This window comes from Rana temporaria, chromosome 5 (genome assembly GCF_905171775.1).
Source record: "Rana temporaria chromosome 5, aRanTem1.1, whole genome shotgun sequence".
Classification (NCBI taxonomy): domain Eukaryota; kingdom Metazoa; phylum Chordata; class Amphibia; order Anura; family Ranidae; genus Rana; species Rana temporaria.
In genome coordinates, this window is record NC_053493.1 from 170,595,370 (window position 1) to 170,615,470 (window position 20,101).

General features: G+C 44.4%; 1 protein-coding gene across 1 annotated transcript in view; it reads right to left on the reverse strand.

Moving 5' to 3' along the window:
* TNS3 (tensin 3) overlaps positions 1 to 20,101 on the reverse strand; it is a 395,327-nt gene that overhangs the window by 322,863 nt on the left and 52,363 nt on the right. The window contains exons 3-4 of the mRNA XM_040353375.1: positions 9,646 to 9,696; positions 7,950 to 8,072 (exon numbers count right to left, since the gene is read on the reverse strand). Of these exons, the coding sequence (XP_040209309.1) occupies positions 7,950 to 8,072; positions 9,646 to 9,696 (174 nt within the window). The remainder of the gene's footprint in view (positions 1 to 7,949; positions 8,073 to 9,645; positions 9,697 to 20,101) is intronic.

Consider the following 20,101-nt stretch of genomic DNA (forward strand, 5'->3'; position numbering starts at 1 on the left):
GCTTCCGACAGTTGCATACAGCGCATCACGAGTTGCCGAAAGAAGCTGAACGTCGGTGCGGCTCTATACGGCGCCTGCGCACCGACGTTCGGCTTCTTTCGGCAACTCGTGACGCGTAGTATGCAAAGGTCGGAAGCCTGTCAATCAGATAGGAACGCCCAGTCCCACAGAAGACATACCCGGAAGCGGCGGTGAAAATACGGTATGTACGAGAAAAAAAAACAACAGCCGATTGTCATTAGGACAACTCGGCTGAATGTAATGTTAAAAATGTATTTTTTGGGTGAACCTCCACTTTAATGAGGTCCTCTTTTGCCAGTCTTCCATAAGATAGACCGAGAGGGCTGCTATTTGAAGCTCTGACCGTTAGGCCTTTGTCTACTCCATCCTGGAGAAACCGGGTACTTACATTTATAGGTAAAGTTGATCCAGGGAAATTGCAATTTGCCTCTCGGGGGATCAGGAAGGATATTTTTCCCCTGCAGTAGCAAATTGATTAATGCTTTGCTGGGGTTTTTGCCTTCATCTGGAACAACTGTAGCTGATCCAGGGAAAAGAAGATTTTGGGGGATCAAATTGGATCATGCTTTATTTATTTATTTTGCCTTCCTCTGATTCAATTGTGGGCAAAGGTTTGTGTATGTGGAGTTTCTTTTTTTTTATATATTGGTTAAACTATATGGACTTGTAAACAAGGCATTTCCCTGTTCTACCTAGCAACATGACAGGGATCTACAGCTCCCTGTCATCGGGAGCAGTGATCTCTGTCATGTTGTAGTGAGCCCATCCACCCACAGTTAGAACACCTCCCTAGGACACACTTAACCCCTTGATCGGCCCCTAGAGTTTAACCCCTTCCCTGCCAGTGTTTGTTTATACAGTAATCAGTAGCTATTTGTAGCTCTGTTCGTTGTATAGATGCCAATGGTCCCAAAATAGTGTCAAAAGTGTCCGCCATAATTTCGCAGTCCCGATAAAAATCACAGATCACCGGCATTACTAGTAAAACAAATTATAATAATAAAAATGTAATAAATCTATCCCCTATTTTGGAGATGCTATAACTTTTGTGCAAACCAATCAATATACAGTTATTGCAAGTTTTTTTTACCAAAAATATGTAGAAGAATATATAGTGGCCTAAATTGTGGAAGAAATTGTTTTAATATATATTTTTGGGGGATTTTTATTATAGCAAAAAGTAAAAAATATTGTTTTTCCAATTTGTGGCATTTTTTTGTTTAGAGTGAAAAAAATAAAAACCGCAGAGGTGATCAAATGCCACCAAAAGAAAGCTCTATTTGTGGGAAATAAAAGAACATCAAATTTTGTTTGGGTACAAGGTCGCACAATTGTCTGCTAAAGCGACGCAGTACAGAATCGCAAAATATGCTCTGGTCAGGAAGGGGGTAAATCCTTCCGGGGCTGAATAAGTTAATTGTCAGTAACTAAATCCTCCTGTAGGCATCAATATAACCCCATCTGTCGCTACGGGTCTCTTGTTTGAAAAGAACAGAAAAAAGCAGCAGGTAAAAGGAGAAGTGATGAGCACAACTTCAGCAACCACTTTCTTATTATTTGTCAAATGGCTGAGAACATTATTGAAGAAGAGAGTTTAAAAGTAACAGAAGATGAAATAATGTTAGCAGCTGTAAGGCCTGGATCACACCTATACAGTTGTATGTGCATTATGCAGCATATATAAAAAGGCACATGTCATAAAATTATATTGGGGTTGATTTACTAAAACCGGAGAGTGCAAAACCTGGTGCAGCTCTGCAGAGAAACCAATCAGCTTCCACATTTTTCTCAAACCTTAATTGAACGAGACATGGCTGTCCATACATAATACAATTTTCCTTTCGATTTACCGAAACCATATAATATGAAGTCAAACCTAAACACTTTAATTTTGTATGCAATCAGGCAGGTCCTTGCACTACAACGTTGAAGGCAAATCTAAAAGGAAATTGAATAAGAAACTTGTATAAATGCATGGCCAGCCTTGGAAGCTGAGTGGCTACCATGCACAGCTGAACCAGATTTTGTAACCTCCAGTTTTAGTAAATCAACCCCACCGAGTCCTTTGAGGCTGTTCCCATCTGCGTGCTGAATTTAAAAAAAAATGAGGCATGTCCAATTTTACATGCATTTATCGGTGTTTTCTGGCTCATTGAAGTCTATGGAAGCACATAAAAAGTATTTTCAACTTGTTTGTGAGCACATTGCAGTTTGTCATCCCATGGTTACAAGCACCCTCCCTGTATAAATGCCATGTACTCCTCTACAATGAATACTACAACAGTTGCTGTGGCTGAAAATAGGGATGTAAAAATCAGTCACGATTGCTTAGCTCCATACATTGAAACCAGGAAGCAAATCCCCTCATGTCGTCACTACACAAAAAGCATCCTCACTGGTTAACAAAAAAAATTCACAATGCATGAAACGCATGCAAAACAAACTAAAATGCCCATAAACAAGCACTTAAAAATGCCTGTAAAAGTGCACAAAAGCGGAAACAAAAAGATTTGAACAGGGCCTAAAAGTAGAGTAGAATATACTGCATCTATGAGTATAGAACAGAAAGATTATGATTTTTGTCAGAGGTTGTGAAAACTGCTCGTCATCCACTTATTCACATACAGCTCACAAATAAATGCTGTCAGACACACTTAAATGTTGACAACAATTTCCACCTTTGTGTTTTGGGACCAGAGAGTGCAAAATCTGGTGTTAGATAATCTTGTTAGATATTGGAAGCTGTCTTGTGCCCTGTGCCTACCCCGTTCTTACCCAAATATCTTGTGGACATGGATTAAATTAGTATTTTACCAAAAGACAACTGGGCAGGGTTGACATTGTTTCTTGTGATTTCAGCATTAAATGGCATTGTGTTGTCAGCCCCCAAAAGGAGATTGGGAGCATTTTAGGTATGTTTCTTAAGGGATAAAACATGGGGAACTAGGCATGTATTGCAGATTTTTATTATTATTAATTTATGCATGGCTTACACTTTACAGTTGTAGCGCCTGGTTACTTCAAAGTACCGGTGCTATTTAAATTTAGAGGGAGATCAGAGTGTTAGTTAAACTCTGATCTGGTTAATGTGTTCAAACTTGGGTCTCTGTCTCAGCTTGGCTGTGCTGTGGGCTCAGTCTGTTGTTGCTGGGGTGCTCTTCCCACCCCAGGACATTAGGTGGCAGCAGTGGAGTCAAGGTTTGGGTGCTTTTCCCCAGCAGCCAATCAGGAGGGTTGGACCTCGCTGTGCGAGGGTATTTATGCGGAAGACGCCATTAGTACTGGGTCGTCTTCCTAAAGTGCGGCATCCACCTTTAGGGTGTCTGCACCATGACGCCCCGGCGTTTTTGGCCTACCGGGCCGGGGCGTGCGTGCCACGCGGAGTTCCTGGTTCCAGGACCATGTTGGTCCAGAACATTTGAGCTGTGGCAGGGAGCCCAGTGGTCGAATGGGTTCTCAATCCTAAAGATCCCAAGCGGTATAGCTGTTAGGTGGGGAGTCCATCTGAGGAGAGCCAATGAGAGGCTGGCGATCATATAGGGTCTCGACAAATCACCGGGATCGAGGTATCCCGACACAGAGGCTGGTCACCTGTCAGTCAGTACCTGAAAGCAACTTGGAGATCCAGGCGTAATTCTACCAAGGAGGTTCATCTCCGTAATCATCATCAGGAGGGCCTGTGGTAGGGGTTTCTCTCTGAATCCATTCCAGGAGGGTCTGTGGCAGAGACTTTTCCCAAAGGTTCCAGTTCATTCCAGGAGGGTCTGTGGCAGAGACTTTTCCTTCAAAATTTGAGCGAAACTCTGGCTGCCAGGTCAGTGAGAGAGGCCTGTCCAGGCACGCTATTCCCACTCAAGCAGGAGTGGCGCAAGAAGTGTTACACGTGGGAGCAGGATTGTTTCCCTATTGCTATGCCTGAATTTGCTATTCTTCTCCTTTCAACTCTACCTTCTTCACCACAAGTTTTATTGGCCCAGATTCACAAAGCACTTACACCGACGTATAACAAGTTACAGCGACGTAAGTGCAAATGTGCGCCATTGTATATGTGCGCCAGACCCACAAACAGATATGCGCCTAAAACCAGGCTACACCTCGCCGGCGTAGGGTGGGCGTACATTTAGGCAGGGAGCATGGTGCCGCTCCCATTGATTAGCCACTCAAAAATGCAAATGAGGGAAATGCAGCGATTCACGAACCTGCGTGCACCCGACGCAGGCTACGCGAGGTGCGCGTAAGTTGTACGTCCGGCATAAAGTTATTCCCCATAAAGGAGGTGCAACCCAGCAGCAGACATGCAAAGGTCTGCACCAGGAAACACAAGCCGGCATATTTTACGTTGGACGTGTGCCTGGCTGGGCGTAGGTTACTTTCACGCCATACGCAGTGATCCGTCGTAGTTTAGGCAGTTTTTTTTCGACGTGGTTGTGAGCAGGGGGATGCGTCCACGTCACGGCGCATGCGCAGTTCGTGATATGTATCTGTCTGGCGCTCGGCCCATCATTTGCATGGGGTCATGCCCCATTTGCATGGGTCACGCCCACTTCCACCTACGTCGGCCTGCGCCCTCGAAACCTATTCCACGCTGATGCAGCGTTGGGAGCAATAGCTTGCTAAATGCATTGCTTGCCTCTCTGCGCTGCGTTGGCGTAGCGTACATTGGTTACTCTACGGCGGCGTAATGTGCGCCTGCTCTCTGTGAATCTGGGCCATTGTTTTTACCTGGCTGGGTAATGAAAAGCACAGAAAAAGACACCTGTCGTGGACATTCTGTTACTACTCCTATATGCACCATACACCCCTAAGACGGCGGAGGAGCCACGAGGTAACATGCCACCCAAAACAAACCAGCAGCTTCTTCGGGGGTAGTGCTACACAGTAAAAAACCCTATCCTCTTTTTTATTTTTTTATTTACCCCAGTGATAAGCCAGCATCAGAGTGAACTGTTCTGCCTTAACACAAACACCATGGTTTAGCTCCTTTAGGCTGGGTTCATACTGGTACGACATGGGTTCCCCCTCCAAGAGCATACCAGGCCCTTGAGTCTGGTATGGATTTTAAGGGGAACCCCCTACGCCGAAAAAAGAAACGGCGTGGGGGTTTCCCCAAAATCCATACCAGACTCTTATCCGAGCACACAGCCCGGCCGGTCAGGAAAGGGGGTAGGGACGAGCGAGCGCCCCCACCCCTCCTGAACCATACCAAGCCACATGCCCTCAAGATGGGTGGGTGTGTGCTTTGGGGCAGGGGGCGCACTGCGGCCCCCCCACTCCAAAGCACCATGTCCCCATGTTGGTGAGGATAAGGGCCTCTTCCCGACAACCCTGGCCGTTGGTTGTCTGGGTCTGCGGTGAGAGGGCTTATAGGAATCCAGGAGCCCCCTTTAATAAGATCGGGAAAAAATTCACCGATCTCATGCTGACAACTGAGATCACGGCTTTCTTTACTTCTGGATACCCGGGCGTGAGGTCAAAGGAAAGACTTAGTCCAGGCACTAATTATTTCTCGTCTTAACTTTTCAAACGGAGTCCTACTAGGCATCCCCATCAAATGGTCCAAGAAACTGCAGCTGGTGCAGAATCAAGCAGCCAGGCTTATTTTTAATCTCCAAAAGCAAGATCATATCAGCCCTGTGCTTAAAGAACTCCACTGGCTTCCTGTTACAAAACGTGCTGATTTTAAAATCCTCTGCCTGATCTACAGGGGTTACCATCAGTTGGGTCCACAGTTCCTATCAGATCTGACCCCACACTATATACCCAGACGCTGTCTCCGTTCAGCCGACAAAACCCTAATGTCTGGCAATACCGACAGGCTAATTTCCATAGGAGGAAAACGGATTGGCTCTGCGGGGGCAACTCTCTGGAACCAAATCTCGCTTAACATTCGCATTTCCCCAAGCCTATATATGTTCAGGAAAAAGCTGAAGACCTGGCTATTCCGTCAAGCATTCCAATCCTAGGCCAATATTTCTACGCTCATCCGCCATTTTAAATTTTCTTCCTTTCTCCTCTTTTCTTTTCTTCCCTTTTCCCTCCTTCGCTCTGCTGCTACCTTTGTTTGTTTATGCTATTCTCGTCAAAACATCCGGGCTATCGGTCACAAATCGCTTTGGCACCACCGACTGGTGTTATATGCGCGCTTCCCAAACAAATAGTAATAAATAAAAATAAATAAAAATAAATAAAAATAAATAAATCATGTCGCACCCGTTTTTTTTGGGCCCCGATGGCACGGGAGAGCCCGGAGAAGCACCGGATAGTGGCGGGAGGGGGGGTGTCCCCTAGTGTCGCCTATATAAGCGATCAAGCAGTGGAACTGCCACTATGATTGTTCTTATGGTGGGCAGAATCGCTGGCTGAAAAGAAGGATATCTTAATGATGCTTGTAGCTGCAGGCATCATTCAGATATCCCACCTTAAAGTCCAGGACGTCATATGACGGCGTGCGGTATTGAGGTGGTTAAAAATCTGTGTAGGGTGTTTTTTTTGACACTTTTTCCCCCCAGGTGAATGTGGGGCCGGGATCTGGGGGCACCCCTATTAAAGGGGGCTCCCAGGTTCCGATAAGCCCCCCCCCCACCTTCAGACCCCGACAACCAACGGCCAGGATTGTCGGGAAGAGGCCCTTGTCCTCATCAACATGGGGACAAGGTGCTTTGGGGTGGGGCGCTTGCTTGTCCCCGCCCCCTTGCCTGACCGGCCGGGCTGCGTGCTCGGATAAGGGTCTGGTATGGATTTTGGGGGGACTTTAGACCCAAGGACCTGGTATGCTCTTGGAGGGGGAATCCATGCCGGTTTTTATTTAAAATTTGGCGTGGAGTTCCCCCTAAATATTATCAGAGCAGAAGTCGCATTCCAAAGTCGGAGCATGCAAGACAGCGTTCCGATTTTCCGACTTCAGTGATATTCAATGGCTGAAGTAGGGCTGAAGTAGGAAAGTCGGACCAATGTATTGCAGGAAGCATTTTAAAAGTTGGACCGACATGTGTCGGATTAGTTAAAAGGGGTTGTAAAGGTTTGTTTTTTATTTTCTAAATAGGTCACTTTAAGCTAGTGCATTGTTGGTTCATTTACCTTTTCCTTCAATTTCCCTTCCTCAGTAAAGGTGTTCAGTAAGCTGTTCTAAATGACTTTCCACCGCTCGGATGATGGTGTAAAGCTTACTGAGGAGAAACAGGAAGTGAGAAATTCAAACAAAGAAACAAAAAACATTTAGAAGAGAAATCGAAGGAAAAGGTAAGTGAACCAACAATGCACTAGCTTAAAGGGACACTAAAGGAATTTTTTTTTTTTAGCTAAATAGCTTCCTTTACCTTACTGCAGTCCTGGTTTCATGTCCTCATTGTTCGTTTTTACTCTGATGTTGCTGTAATTTTTCTCTGTTCTGGACACTTCCTGGTTGTCCGTTTCCTGATGACCACAGTACTGGGAGTTTCTAATTTCATGTTCCAAACCATCACTGCTCTATGGCTCTGTATAGCACAGAGGCAGGATAACATGCAAAAACAAAACTAGATGCAAAAACTAAACTAAAAACTACAGGTACATTATATGGATTGATTTTTATCTATTTTTGATCGTTTTTAAAAGGAATCCGTTAACTATTATGTCTCTATACCCTGTAAACAGTAATTTCAGCAAAAAAAAAAATGTTCCTTTACAACTCCTTTAAGGAACCAATTTCGAAAATAAAAGACGAACCTTTACAACCCCTTTAAGACGGCTCTCATAGGGAAATATTGATTTTCACACGCCATGCGACATGAGCTCCCAATGTCGGAGCGTTTGTCGCAGTAGTGTGAACCCGGCCTTAGGTATTACTAAAATAAAGGATGCCTAGTACAGAATTTTCAAGTTCCTCAGCCAGACAAAACAAAAAAAACATTGTAGGATTTTAAATTTACATACATTTGCTATGCACTTACTCTGCAGTGAATTACAACTACATGCAATGGGTCACTGTTCATCCACGTTTCCATTGCCTTACAGATGGAACACATTTTATCCAGAGGGGGAGCATGTAGCTCAGGCCAGCCCATGTCCATTACCTTTGTACAAAAGAAAATGTGTTTAATCATTTGAAACAATTATGTGCAAAACAACTTTTCAAAGCCCAACAACAGTCTAAACTTTTTCATTTTGCTTTGGATAGAGGGGAAAATAGAGAGCCTCTGCCCTTGTTTCACACATTGCTGCTGAAATCAGGACTGACATGCGGGAGTGAAACTGTGCGAGTTCAGCTAAACTCGCACAGCTTCATTCCCGCAGCTCAGTGTGAACCTGGACTTAGTTACATTTTATCGTTGTCTGTGTCCCTATTTGGAAGATGTTCTCTCACTGACTGTTAGGAGAGAAAGTGAGAATAATTTCCTTCAACAGGTTTATAAAGAAATACAAACACATTTTAAAGGGCTGATGCACATGAACAGTTTGAGGTGCAAATGGTCTCTAGCGCAAATATTTTTGTATTTTTCCACACCTTGGGAGCACTGGACATGGTAGCAGCAGTGGGAGACTTTGGCTCCTGTTTCTGTCATCATGGCCTGTGAGGAGAGAGTGGGGGGGGGGGGAGCTATGTGTGTGTCTCCATCAACATACACCGCATGTGCTTTGTAAAAAGTGGCATGCTATGGGGGTACTCACCAGGGGGAAGGAGCCAGGAGCGCCTGCGGGGGACCCAAGAAGAGGAGGATCCAAGCTGCTTTGTGCAAAACCATTGCACAGAGCAGGCAAGTATGACATATTAGTTATTAAAAATATATATATTTTACAATCACTAAGTGCTAGTTCACACCAGATGCAGTTCCATGCGCTTTTTTCTGCACTAAAAATGCATGCAGCGTTTTTCATGTATTCCGATGGCTCTAGTTCACACCAGTGCAGTCATATTGCAGTGCAGAAAAAAAAAGGAGCGTGCTGCATTTTTTCAACTGTACTTGAACTTGGCAAATGTTATCAAATACGCACTGGAAATGCAAGTGGTGTGAACTGCAAGCAAAAACTGATCTGGAACATATCCAGAGTGCATTTTTGTGGTGTGAATTGGCCCTAAAAATGCATGCACAGTGTTTTCCATGTATTCCAATGGCTCTAGTTCACACCAGCGCAATCAGTTTCTGGTGCATGCATTTTCTGTTAGTGCAGAAAAAAAAACGCACAGAACTGCATCTGGTGTGAACTGGCCCTTAAAGTGCACACCACAAGCAGCTTCTGGATGCATTTTCCCCTAATATACTGCATTAATATTGCCATGGCATACCCATCAAAACAGCAGAGATCCACTTCCATATTCAAAGTAGGGATATTTTGGTTTTGTAGACCTTGTTTAGTACACATGCAGTGTTTATGCTTGTGATCATAGAGTCCATATTGATCTGATCACTCCAAAAAGTTTTGAAGCTTTTTTAGGTGCCGTTTGGCATACTGAAACCGGGCTTTTTTGTGGAGTTGGTGCAGCAGACAAAAAGTTATATTTTAGTCATGTTGGCCACACATTCGTTTCTTTCCCCCCCACCCCAACTCTTTTTTCTTTTGTTTTATTCATCTGGTGATCCGCAAAATACAAAAAAAACGAACAAAAAAACTAAATATAAAACGGAAAAAAAAGTTATTTTTAAATACCTTTGTGTTAAGTCTGGAAAGCTCATAACACCTTTCTGATAGATTCAATACCTGTAAAACAATGAGAAAACAATATTGTATTAGCAGCTATAATCGGCCATAAAAATGACTATTATGATGTATAGTAGGGTTGTCCCGATACCGATACTAGCATCGGTATCAGGACCGATACCAAGCATTTTGCCCGAGTACTTGTACTCTGGCAAATGCTTCCGATGCTTCACCCGATACTTGTACTGTCAGCGGTGATCAGTGTATGGGGAAGTTACAAGCACCGATCACCGCTGTAATAGATTTAAAAGCAATTTCTCCTCTTCTCTCCCCCCCCCTCCCCCCTCCCCTGTGCGGCTTTCAGCTGCTTTAAAATCAGCGGTGATCGGTGCTTGTAACTCCCCCACACACGATCACCGCTGACTGTCCCGTATCCTCCTCCAGCCCCCCTCCGTTTTGCTGCAGTCTCCCTCCCTCCCTCCATGTCCTCCGCCCTGTTTCTCTCTCCCTCCGTGTATCCTGCCGTGTATCCCTTCATGTCCGCCGTGTTTCTCTCTCCCTCTGTGCATCCCTCCGTGTATCCCTCCGTGTATCCCTCCGTGCATCCTGCCGTGTTTTTCTCCCCTTCCGTGCTCCTCCTCCACCCCCTGGAATTGTCAGGATGGAGAGCGGGGTAGGAGCCGGTAAATCCGGCTCCTTACTGCTCCAAATGGATCACTGACTCTGTCCATTCACATAACTGAAACATTGTAAACTGTGATTACAATGTTTCAGTTTATGAATGAAGAGAAGCGGCTGTCTTCTCTCCTTTCATTTTCAGCGCAGCTGATGCTGCTGAGAAAGGGACTGGGGAACATGTGTCCCTAGTCCCTTTCTCTGACTCAAACGGGAGATGTCAGAGGTCTGTTAAGACCCCTGATATCTCACCAAAGCCCCCCAACAGGGCTGAAAAAAAAAAAGAATAAAAAAACAAAAGAACAAAAAAAATGATTGTAGAAAATAAAAAAAACACACTGACACGGTCCACCCCCCCCCCCCTTAAAAAATTTGTAAAAATACATAAATAAAAGAAAATTGTAAAAAATTTAAAACAAAATTGTTAAAGATAAAAAAAAAAAAAATACTGACACATGAGATTAAAAAAAAAGTATCGGTATTGGCGAGTACTTGAAAAAAAGTATCGGTACTTGTACTCGGTCTTAAAAAGTGGTATCGGGACAACCCTAATTTATAGGCACCCATTATATAGCTCTTGCTTATCTATAAAACATGCCTAAACCACCTGATTGTATGCGTTTACCTACTGTGCTGTAAATACTTTGTATGTATTCACTGACTGTTCAACGATCATTTAAGACCCTTAAATCGGTAGTAAACCATTGGCCGTTCCTTCAGAGCGCATGCACCGGTGATGTGACGGACTGCGTGTACAGTAAATATCTACTAAGCGGTGCATGTTAAGGAGATATTTACACTACCTACTAGCTTTATTAAAGGCTTACCTCTAGCTAAAAGTCAGAGATGGGAGTTTATTCCCACTTTAAGCCTAGTAAACACCAGCAGTTTTTTTTCAATTCTTCATTTTTTTGTCACAAGACAACGATACAGAAAAAACGGAGAGAAGCAAGGTCCACGTCTTCCCCGTTACTTATGGACTCCACAGTCCAGCAGTACGACCTCCAAAACGTCACAAAAGAGACAATTCAACCCATTAGGGAAGGATACTCATCTGAAATTTTTAATTTGTGCCAGTAGAACCACTTCTAAAAGGAATTTGTCCCGAAGGCCCCTCTTCGTGGCCACTATCTCATTAATTTCTAAAATATATTTCCGCCAAACGGAGATCGATGGTGCTTGCGACTGCTTCCAACAGAGCGTTACGCAGCCTTTCATGGCAGTGAGCAATATTGGTACAAAAGGAACGTCTATAAATAAGTCTTCTCTGAGATTTGGTGATGACGCAGGAGAAAAACCGCTGGGTCCCATGGTATAACTTGATCAGTACATTTCTAAGTAATGTGACGCACCTCTGACCAAAAGGCATGCAAAGAGCAGCAGGACCAAAAGATGTGAAGGAGAGAACCAGTCTCCTCCCTGCACTGCCAACACACATTGGGACATTAAGGAAACATCTTATTGATCCGAACAGGTCTGAAATACCAGCACGTTAACAGTTTAAACCCCGACTCCTGGTGCCTAGAACTGAGAGGTTATAGGGGTATAACATTATTGACAAGTGTTTTCCATAGACCTATAGAGGGAGTAGTTTTCCGTTTCCAGCATAGGACGATGGACTTCCTGGAATAGAACAGCAAGAGACCCAACAGGGTTCTCTCAGCCACCCTGGGCACCAGGTCTTCCAACAGGCATATTCTTGGGGATGGGGCAATAGAAATACTTAGTAGTTCATTCACCTCCATAAAGCTTTGTGACCAAAAAACTGAAATTACCGGGCAGGACCAGAAGATGTGAATGTAGTCCCCTGGAGCATGGTCACACCATCAGCACTCCAGTGAGAGGGAAGACCTCATCCTCTGCACCCGAGCGGGAGTGAAATATGCTCTATGAACAATCTTGTACTGAATGCGGCGATCTCTCAAGGAAACCAGTATTTTAAATGGGAAATCCCATACATCCTCCCAGTCCAGCTCCTGAACATCCTGGCCCCATTGCTGACGGAGCCTGGACAACTCAGGAGATGAGACCCGGAGGAGATGTGCGTAGAGCATGGAGGTGGGTTTGCTGGGGCAGTCAAAGCGCAAAATACGCTCTCAGTTAGACTGCACCAGGTGCCCCTCGCCAGGTGTAAACTGGGCACTGAATGCATGTGACAGCTGAAGATATCTGAATTTGTGTGAGGGCAGAACATTGTGGTGAGATTACATGATCGAAGAAGATCGAGAGGTCTGAGGTGACATCTGAGAGAACTTTAATATGATACTTGGTCCACACCACAGGGTCTGGCATTTTGAAAAGGTGATGTAGGTTGGGATAGTTCCAGAGGGGGGTGTTCGGGGATACCGCAATCGAAGGATACTTTTCACAGGCCAAGCCCCCCCGCCAGGCCCTAAGGGTGGTACACATATAGGGGGTCAGGTCGTACAGAGCCTTTGGAGGAAAATACTCTTTACCCGTTTGTCCGTGAGGCTCAGCCTTAAATCACGTTCCCATTTTGAGATGTAGGGTAACTGACACTCAGTGGTAGGGACATACTGTAAGCATGTGGTAGGTCTGGGAAACAGCGTGTCGCGCGAGAAAATTGTCCAAGCACAGAAGTTCAAATGGAGTACTGCGTCGGCAAAACGTTTAAGCAGAAGGTAAGGAACTAAGAGAATGTGTCAGCTGGAATTTTTGCCGAAAGGACAACCCTGAAAACAAATCTTGGATCAAGTAAGCCAGGGCTAAAAAGGTGGGGTTACCCATTATAGGGATGAGAGGTCCAGGGAAAGGGAAGTGGTTTGAAATACCAGTCTTTTTTTTTTTTTCGTTCAACCCAGCAGGGCTGAACAAAAACAAAAAAACTGACAGCTCAGGAGGAGCGGCTGTACTATCCCATGTTAATACAGCGATCTCACCAGCTGTTCGATTGTGTTCTGACAGCGGGATGGTCCACTGCCGGAAAACTCTGGTCAGCGTTCTCAGCCATTGGCACTAGGACCTGTCATATGCATCTTGGTTGTTTTTTTTTTTTTTTTTATTTGTTTTTGGAAAGTCAATGGCATCTTTCGATGAGTGACATTTTTGGAACTTTAATTTTTTTAAATAAAGGACTCGTCAATCACTTGGGTGTCTTAATTTCTAAGCAACGTCTCTTTTGTGTGAATGGGTAAGGGTACTATGTATGCTATAGTCATTCCTATAGGGGGGTGGTATCTGAGGACCCCTTTATTGTTAAAGTGGTCTTCCGGATTCCAAAAAGTCCCCACCCACAGACCCTCCACCAACCACGGGTTGTGGAGAAGAGGTCTTTGTCCTCATCAATATGGGGACAAGGTGCTTTATCATAAGGGGCCAATGTCACCTGGATTTCATACAAGGCTTCATAGCCCTTTATTCTATGCAGCAATTTATGTGCTTTTTAAAGCGGGGGTTCACCCTATAAACCCAAAAAAAAAAAAAAAATGTTTTGTTCTACCATAAAATCAGGCATTGTAGCGCGAGCTACAGTATGCCTGTCCCGATTTTTTTTTCCCCGTACTCACCGTTTACTCGTACATCGAAGATACCGACTCCCCTCGGTGAATGGGCGTGCCTATGGAGACGGAGGATGATTGACGGCCGGCTCTGGCACGTCACGCTTCTCCGGAAATAGCCGAAATAGGCTTGGCTCTTCACGGCGCCTGCGCATAGCCTGTGCGCAGGCGCCGTGAAGAGCCGAGACCTACTCCGGCTGTCTTCGGGGAGAGTGACGTGCCAGGGCCGGCCGTCAATCATCCTCCCTCTCCATAGGCACGCCCATTCCCCGCGGGAGCCGAAATCTATAATGTACGATTACAAGGTGAGTCCGGGGTTAAAAAAATCGGGACAGGCATACTGTAGCTCGCGCTACAATGCCTGTCTCGATGGTAAAATCATGTGAGTGAGGGTGAACTACCGCTTTAAGTCTGTTGGGAGGTCATGATATACTCTGGCCAGGGTGGACATAAAATCTATGATTTTTTTTAAATCAGATTTTTTTTATTTTTAACAAACTTATTTTAATATAATGCTTTTGGAGTAAAAATGTATCTAAAGATAGTTTTCTAGTTAGGATATATTATTAATTTAGATTATGGAACTTAGTTATGTAGCATGAGGCTGTATATTCTGCCATATTGGAATTTTTGGTAAATTCAAATCAATGAAGCCAAGCTCTGCAAGCTGAGAACATGCACTCTGCATTGATGCATTCACACAATGTCACAGTAACCATGAGCTAAAACAAAGTTCAGGAATATTCTTTTAGCCCATTGTTTTGCAAATCTATGTACATTGCAAACTTTATGATTGAATCGGTTTTGATATTGCCATTTTACTAACCTGACAGATTATTCTAAATGGTTTCCCATTTTGTTGGCAAATATTAAAGATTCCAACTACTCTGTCATTTCAGATCCATCATGGCCGCGCCTGTTAGGCATCCACTCACCTGCTGCTGTATCACTGCCGCATTAAAGTGAATGGGACTGTTGGTGAGTCAACAGCGGGTCAGAGGAGGAGCCGCTGCGGGACAGAGATGACAGTTGCTCTTTAAAAATGATGATTCAAATCAAGTAGATTTAAATCAAGCCTTTTTACTAGTGATTTAAATCATAATTTAAATCAAATCCACCCTGACTCTCCTGGTTGAGATATGCTCTGACCTATAATAGTAATAATAAATGGATACTAGGTAGGGCTGCGCATCTTCACCGGTCTCACGATTCAATGCAATTACGATTATCAAGGCCACGATTCGATTCCGCGATGCATCACGATTGCAGCGCAAGTGCGCATGGCTTTCATCAAAAAAAAAATTGAAATACTTCTATCTGTTCTTAAAAAAACAACAAAAAACAACACACAATAACACTTCCTGCATGTAGCAAAGTCTAAACACAGCAGACATGCTACAGGAGATGGTCAGAGACTGCAGACATGATACAGGAGACGATCAGAGACTGCAGACATGATACAGGAGATGGTCAGAGACTGCGGACATGCTACAGGAGATGGTCAGAGACTGCAGACATGCTACAGGAGATGGTCAGAGACTGCGGACATGCTACAGGAGATGGTCAGAGACTGCGGACATAGTACAGGAGATGGTCAGAGACTGCAGACATGCTACAGGAGATGGTCAGAGACTGCGGACATAGTACAGGAGATGGTCAGAGACTGCGGACATGATACAGGAGATGGTCAGAGACTGAAGACATACTACAGGAGATGGTCAGAGACTGCGGACATAGTACAGGAGATGGTCAGAGACTGCGGACATAGTACAGGAGATGGTCAGAGACTGCGGACATAGTACAGGAGATGGTCTAAATTTCTCCTCCATACAGCCCAGTCCCTGCCTGCAGTGACAATGACTTATCACAGGTGACAGTACATCAGATTCCACTACATGCCCGTACCCCGTGTCCCCGGATCACAGCACCCCTCTCCTCCTCTGTACTTACATGCTGCTTCTGCGCACAGAGGATGATTAGAGGGAACTTACTTGTGTCATTGCAGCCTTGTAGTGAGATGGGCGATCTGCCAGCTCACCATCCCCCGATCTCCATTCTCTCGTCAGCAGGGAATTCTCAGTGTTTGTACAATGCTGCGCTAATGCGACTGACTGACTGCCCGGCCCACCTCTCTCCACTCTGGTCTCACGTCTCTCCTGGCGTTAGCCCCGCCCACTGACTAACTATCAGATCAGTAGAAAGGCGGGAGGGTAGTGTTTGTATATGCCGCACTAATGTGACTGACTGCACGGCTCGCCGATCTAATATGTCCACTCTGCTCTTACGTCTCTCCTGGCGTCAGCCCCTCCTGCCTTTCTACTGATCTGATAGTTACAGTCAGTGGGCGGGGCTGACGCCAGGAGAGACGCAAGAGCAGAGTGGACATAGGAGAGAGGCGGGCCATGCAGTCAGTCAGCGTGGCATATACAAACACTACCCTCTTCTAATCTGATAGTTCTAGTCAGTGGGCAGGGCTGACGCCAGGAGAGACGTAACAGCAGAGTGGACATAAGAGAGAGGCAGGCCGGGCAGTCACATGAGCGCTGTAAAAAAAGGTACCATCTGAACGGAGCGCTCTCCCGGGAGGGGGCAGGGCTAAACATCGATTATCGCTGTCGCATCGGGTACACCCGAATCGCGATGCACCAATTAAATTTGACACCCCTAATACTAGGCTGCCCTACCATGTTTCCATTTGGACTCTACAGATATTTGGATGCAAATATAATTAAGGATCTGTTACATTTCTAAAGGATGTGTGAAGTCTTCACCACCACACTTTCTATCCACTATTGTTAGCCATAACTTCTTTGCCGTCCTGCCCTTACGTTTGTTTTTTTGCATTGCTGCTGGCTTACAGGGTATATGGATACAATCACTTAAAGCCTATTGTTATTTTGGCACTTTTTGATTGTTGTTTGCATATTTTTTTGATTAATATTGTTTTGTGAGATTTTTAGAAAAACGATTGAAGCTACATATGTTATTACACTTTAAATAGTACTTTACAATAAGAGCCGGTTCACACAGGGGCAGCACGACTTGCCGAGCGACTCGGCATGGCGATCTGCCCACGACTTCAAAGGTGACTTTCAAAATTATTTCTGTATTGAAGTCAATGCAAGTTGCCCTGAGCAACCTTTTTCTAAGTCGGAGCGACTTGAGTCGCTTCTATTAGAATGGTTCCATAGTACAAAACGGAGCCAAGTCGTCTGACGAGTCGTGCCTGTGTGAACCGTCTCTCAAGGTTGTCTTTCCTTGGAGTATTTATTTTTTATTGCAGGAAAGCTGGGATTCCTTCTCAAAAATAAATGCTCTAATCTCTCCCATGCAACATTAAGGCCCCTGTCTGGTTCATGGATGTGAACAGGTTTAGGTCTCTCAACATAATCAGACAACTGAGGACCTAACTATTTAATTAACAAATCAAGTTCCTGCATAGGTGGAATGCTGAGGTCCTAGACTTCTGGCTTAAGGCTGGGTTCAAACATATGCGAACTGGATGTGGGTTTCCCAGCATCCAATCAGCATGACAGGCAAGTGTAATCGGCTCTCAATGGAGCTGGTTCACACATGTCCGGAGCGGTCCGGATTGAAAAAGGGTCTGGTGCGTGTTTTGGTGCAGTTCAGGAGTAAACAGACACGCACCGGATCCCAGGCACAAACCCGAGGCCGGATATATGTGAACCCGGCCTGAAGGTGGATATCCAGCTTCTGTAGTTCTCTAGATGATCGTCACACTTTAGGTGGCCAGCGTTAATTCGTTTTTCACGTACTTAGCAGGGTCTGCTGTATCAGTTCCCTTAGGCCAGTGGTTCTCAACCCTTCTAGTGCCGTGACCCCTTGATAACATTTCTCAAGTTGTGGGGACCCCTAACAGTAAAATTATTTTCGTAGCGTGGGTGGTCAGCACCTAAGGCAAGACACGTAATTTGCACCCCTAATCCACTGACATTTAGCGCTCCCTGTACCCTGTAGCCACCCTGGCGGTATGATTGTCAGATTTTTGTGTCTCAAAGCGGTACATTGTTTTTCATCGAAATGTAATGCTTTACATTGTAGGCCTGTAATTCTTAAGCCTCGTACACATGATCGGATTTCCAACCGGACTTTCAATTGGACAAATTTGTGGAATTTTGTGCGAAGGGCATTGGCCGTGAACTTGGTATGCATACAGACGGCAGAACTTTTTCAGCCAACATACACAAAATTTCTGCTAATGTTGTGCTATGGTTAGCATTGGTTCGGAGCATGTGTGTTTGTACTTTGGATTTCATTCCGACGGACTTGTGTACACACGATCGGATAATCCGACAAGACACGATCGTTGGGGAAAAGGAAGTAGCCACTCCAGGTGGGAACCCAGATGAATATCCTCCACTGCAGACAACCCAGGTGCAAGCAATGCACTTAACAAAGCAGGAACAAAAATTGTCTCTGGACAGCCGCACTCTGAACAAATTGTAGCCTTTATTAAAAGAAGGACAGCACTACAAGTCACAGCAAAATAAAATAAAACCCAACTGCTGACGCATTTCACACTGAAACTAGTACTTAGTCATAGCCAATAAAGGCTACAATTTGTTCAGAGTGCGGCTGTCCAGAGACAATTTTTGTTCCTGCTTTGCTAAAGGCACATTTGTTGTCTGACAGTTTTAAAGCATGCTATAAAACATTTGTTGTCGGAAAATCCAACAATTGTCCGATGGAGCTTACAAACTGTCGGATATTCCGACAAAACCCTGCCATCACACATTTGTTGTTGGAAAATCTGATCTTGTGTATGAGGCTTTAGAAAAAGCACACTAGAATCTGTCCAAAACAAGAGTCTATCAGACATCCCAGGTATAAAACACAAAATCATAAATTATAACACAGTGGAACCTCGGATTGCGAGTAACACAGTTAACGAGCGTTTCACAATACAAGATTTTTTTCTATTAAAAATTCTGACTCGGTTTGCGAGTGTTTTCTCGTAAAATGAGCAGGATTCAAGCCTCTGTGGTGTGCAGTATCGCAATTGGACAGAGGTACAGGGACACCGCTGACACCCGAGTGTTTCCGACTGCACCCGAACAGTCTCCGAGTATTTCCGAGTCTCTCCAGCGCCCCCCCCACCTCTGGCCACATGCGGTTCTGCATGCAATAGAAGTCATTGAAGAACGAATTCTCTTTGTTTGTTTCCACGGGTAAACTTGCTTTGATATGCGAGTGCTTTGGCTTATAAGCATTCTCCTTATGCTCGTAATCCGATGTTCCACTATATAACTATAAAAATATACAAAAATATAATAATAAAATGAATTTCCCCACGATTCACTATCGCTCAATTCTGCAACTGTTCTAATTTACTATCACTGTTTTCTAGCTGGTTTAACCACTTCCATACCGGGCCTATTTTGGCACTTCTCTCCTACATGCAAAAATCATAATTTTTTTTCTAGAAAATTACTCAGAAGCCCCAAAGATTCTATATATTTTTTTTAGCAGACACCCTAGGGAATAAAATAGAGGCCATTGCAACTTTTTATCTCGCACGGTATTTGCGCAATAATTTTTCAAACGCCTTTTTTTGGGGGAAAAAAACGGTTTTATGAATTAAAAAATAACAAAACAGTAAAGTTAGCTCAATTTTTTTGTATAATGTGAAAGACGAAGTTACGCCGAGTAAATAGATACCCAACATGTCACGCTTTAAAATTGCGCACACTCATGGAATGGCGCCAAACTTCAGTACTTTAAAATCTCCAAGGGCGTTGCTTATTTTTTTTTTTTACAGGTTACTAGTTTAGAGTTACAGAGGAGGTCTAGTGCTAGAATTGTTGCTGGCGCTCTAATGCACGCATCGATACCTCACATGTGTGGTTTGAAGGGCGTTTACATATGTGGGTGGGACTTACATGTGTGTTCGCATCTGAGCACGAGCTACGGGATAGGGGCATTTAAAAAAAAAAAAAAAAAAATGTATTTTACTTAATTTATTGTAATTTTTTTAAAAAAATTAATCACTTTTATTCCTATTACAAGGATACAGGTACTCTTTATGGAGAGATGTGGGGTCAATAAGACCCTGCATCTCTCCTCCAGGCTGGAAAGCATGAGATCGTGAAAAAAATCACGGATCTCATGATTGCAGCTTTGTTTACATTACGGTACCCAGGCGTGACGTCATAACATGGCGCCCGGGCCTCCGACGATCATAGAGATCTGGTCACCAGTCATCTCTATGCCTCCCATCCGGCGCCGGCAGATCGTTTCTCCGGGTCTCCGAT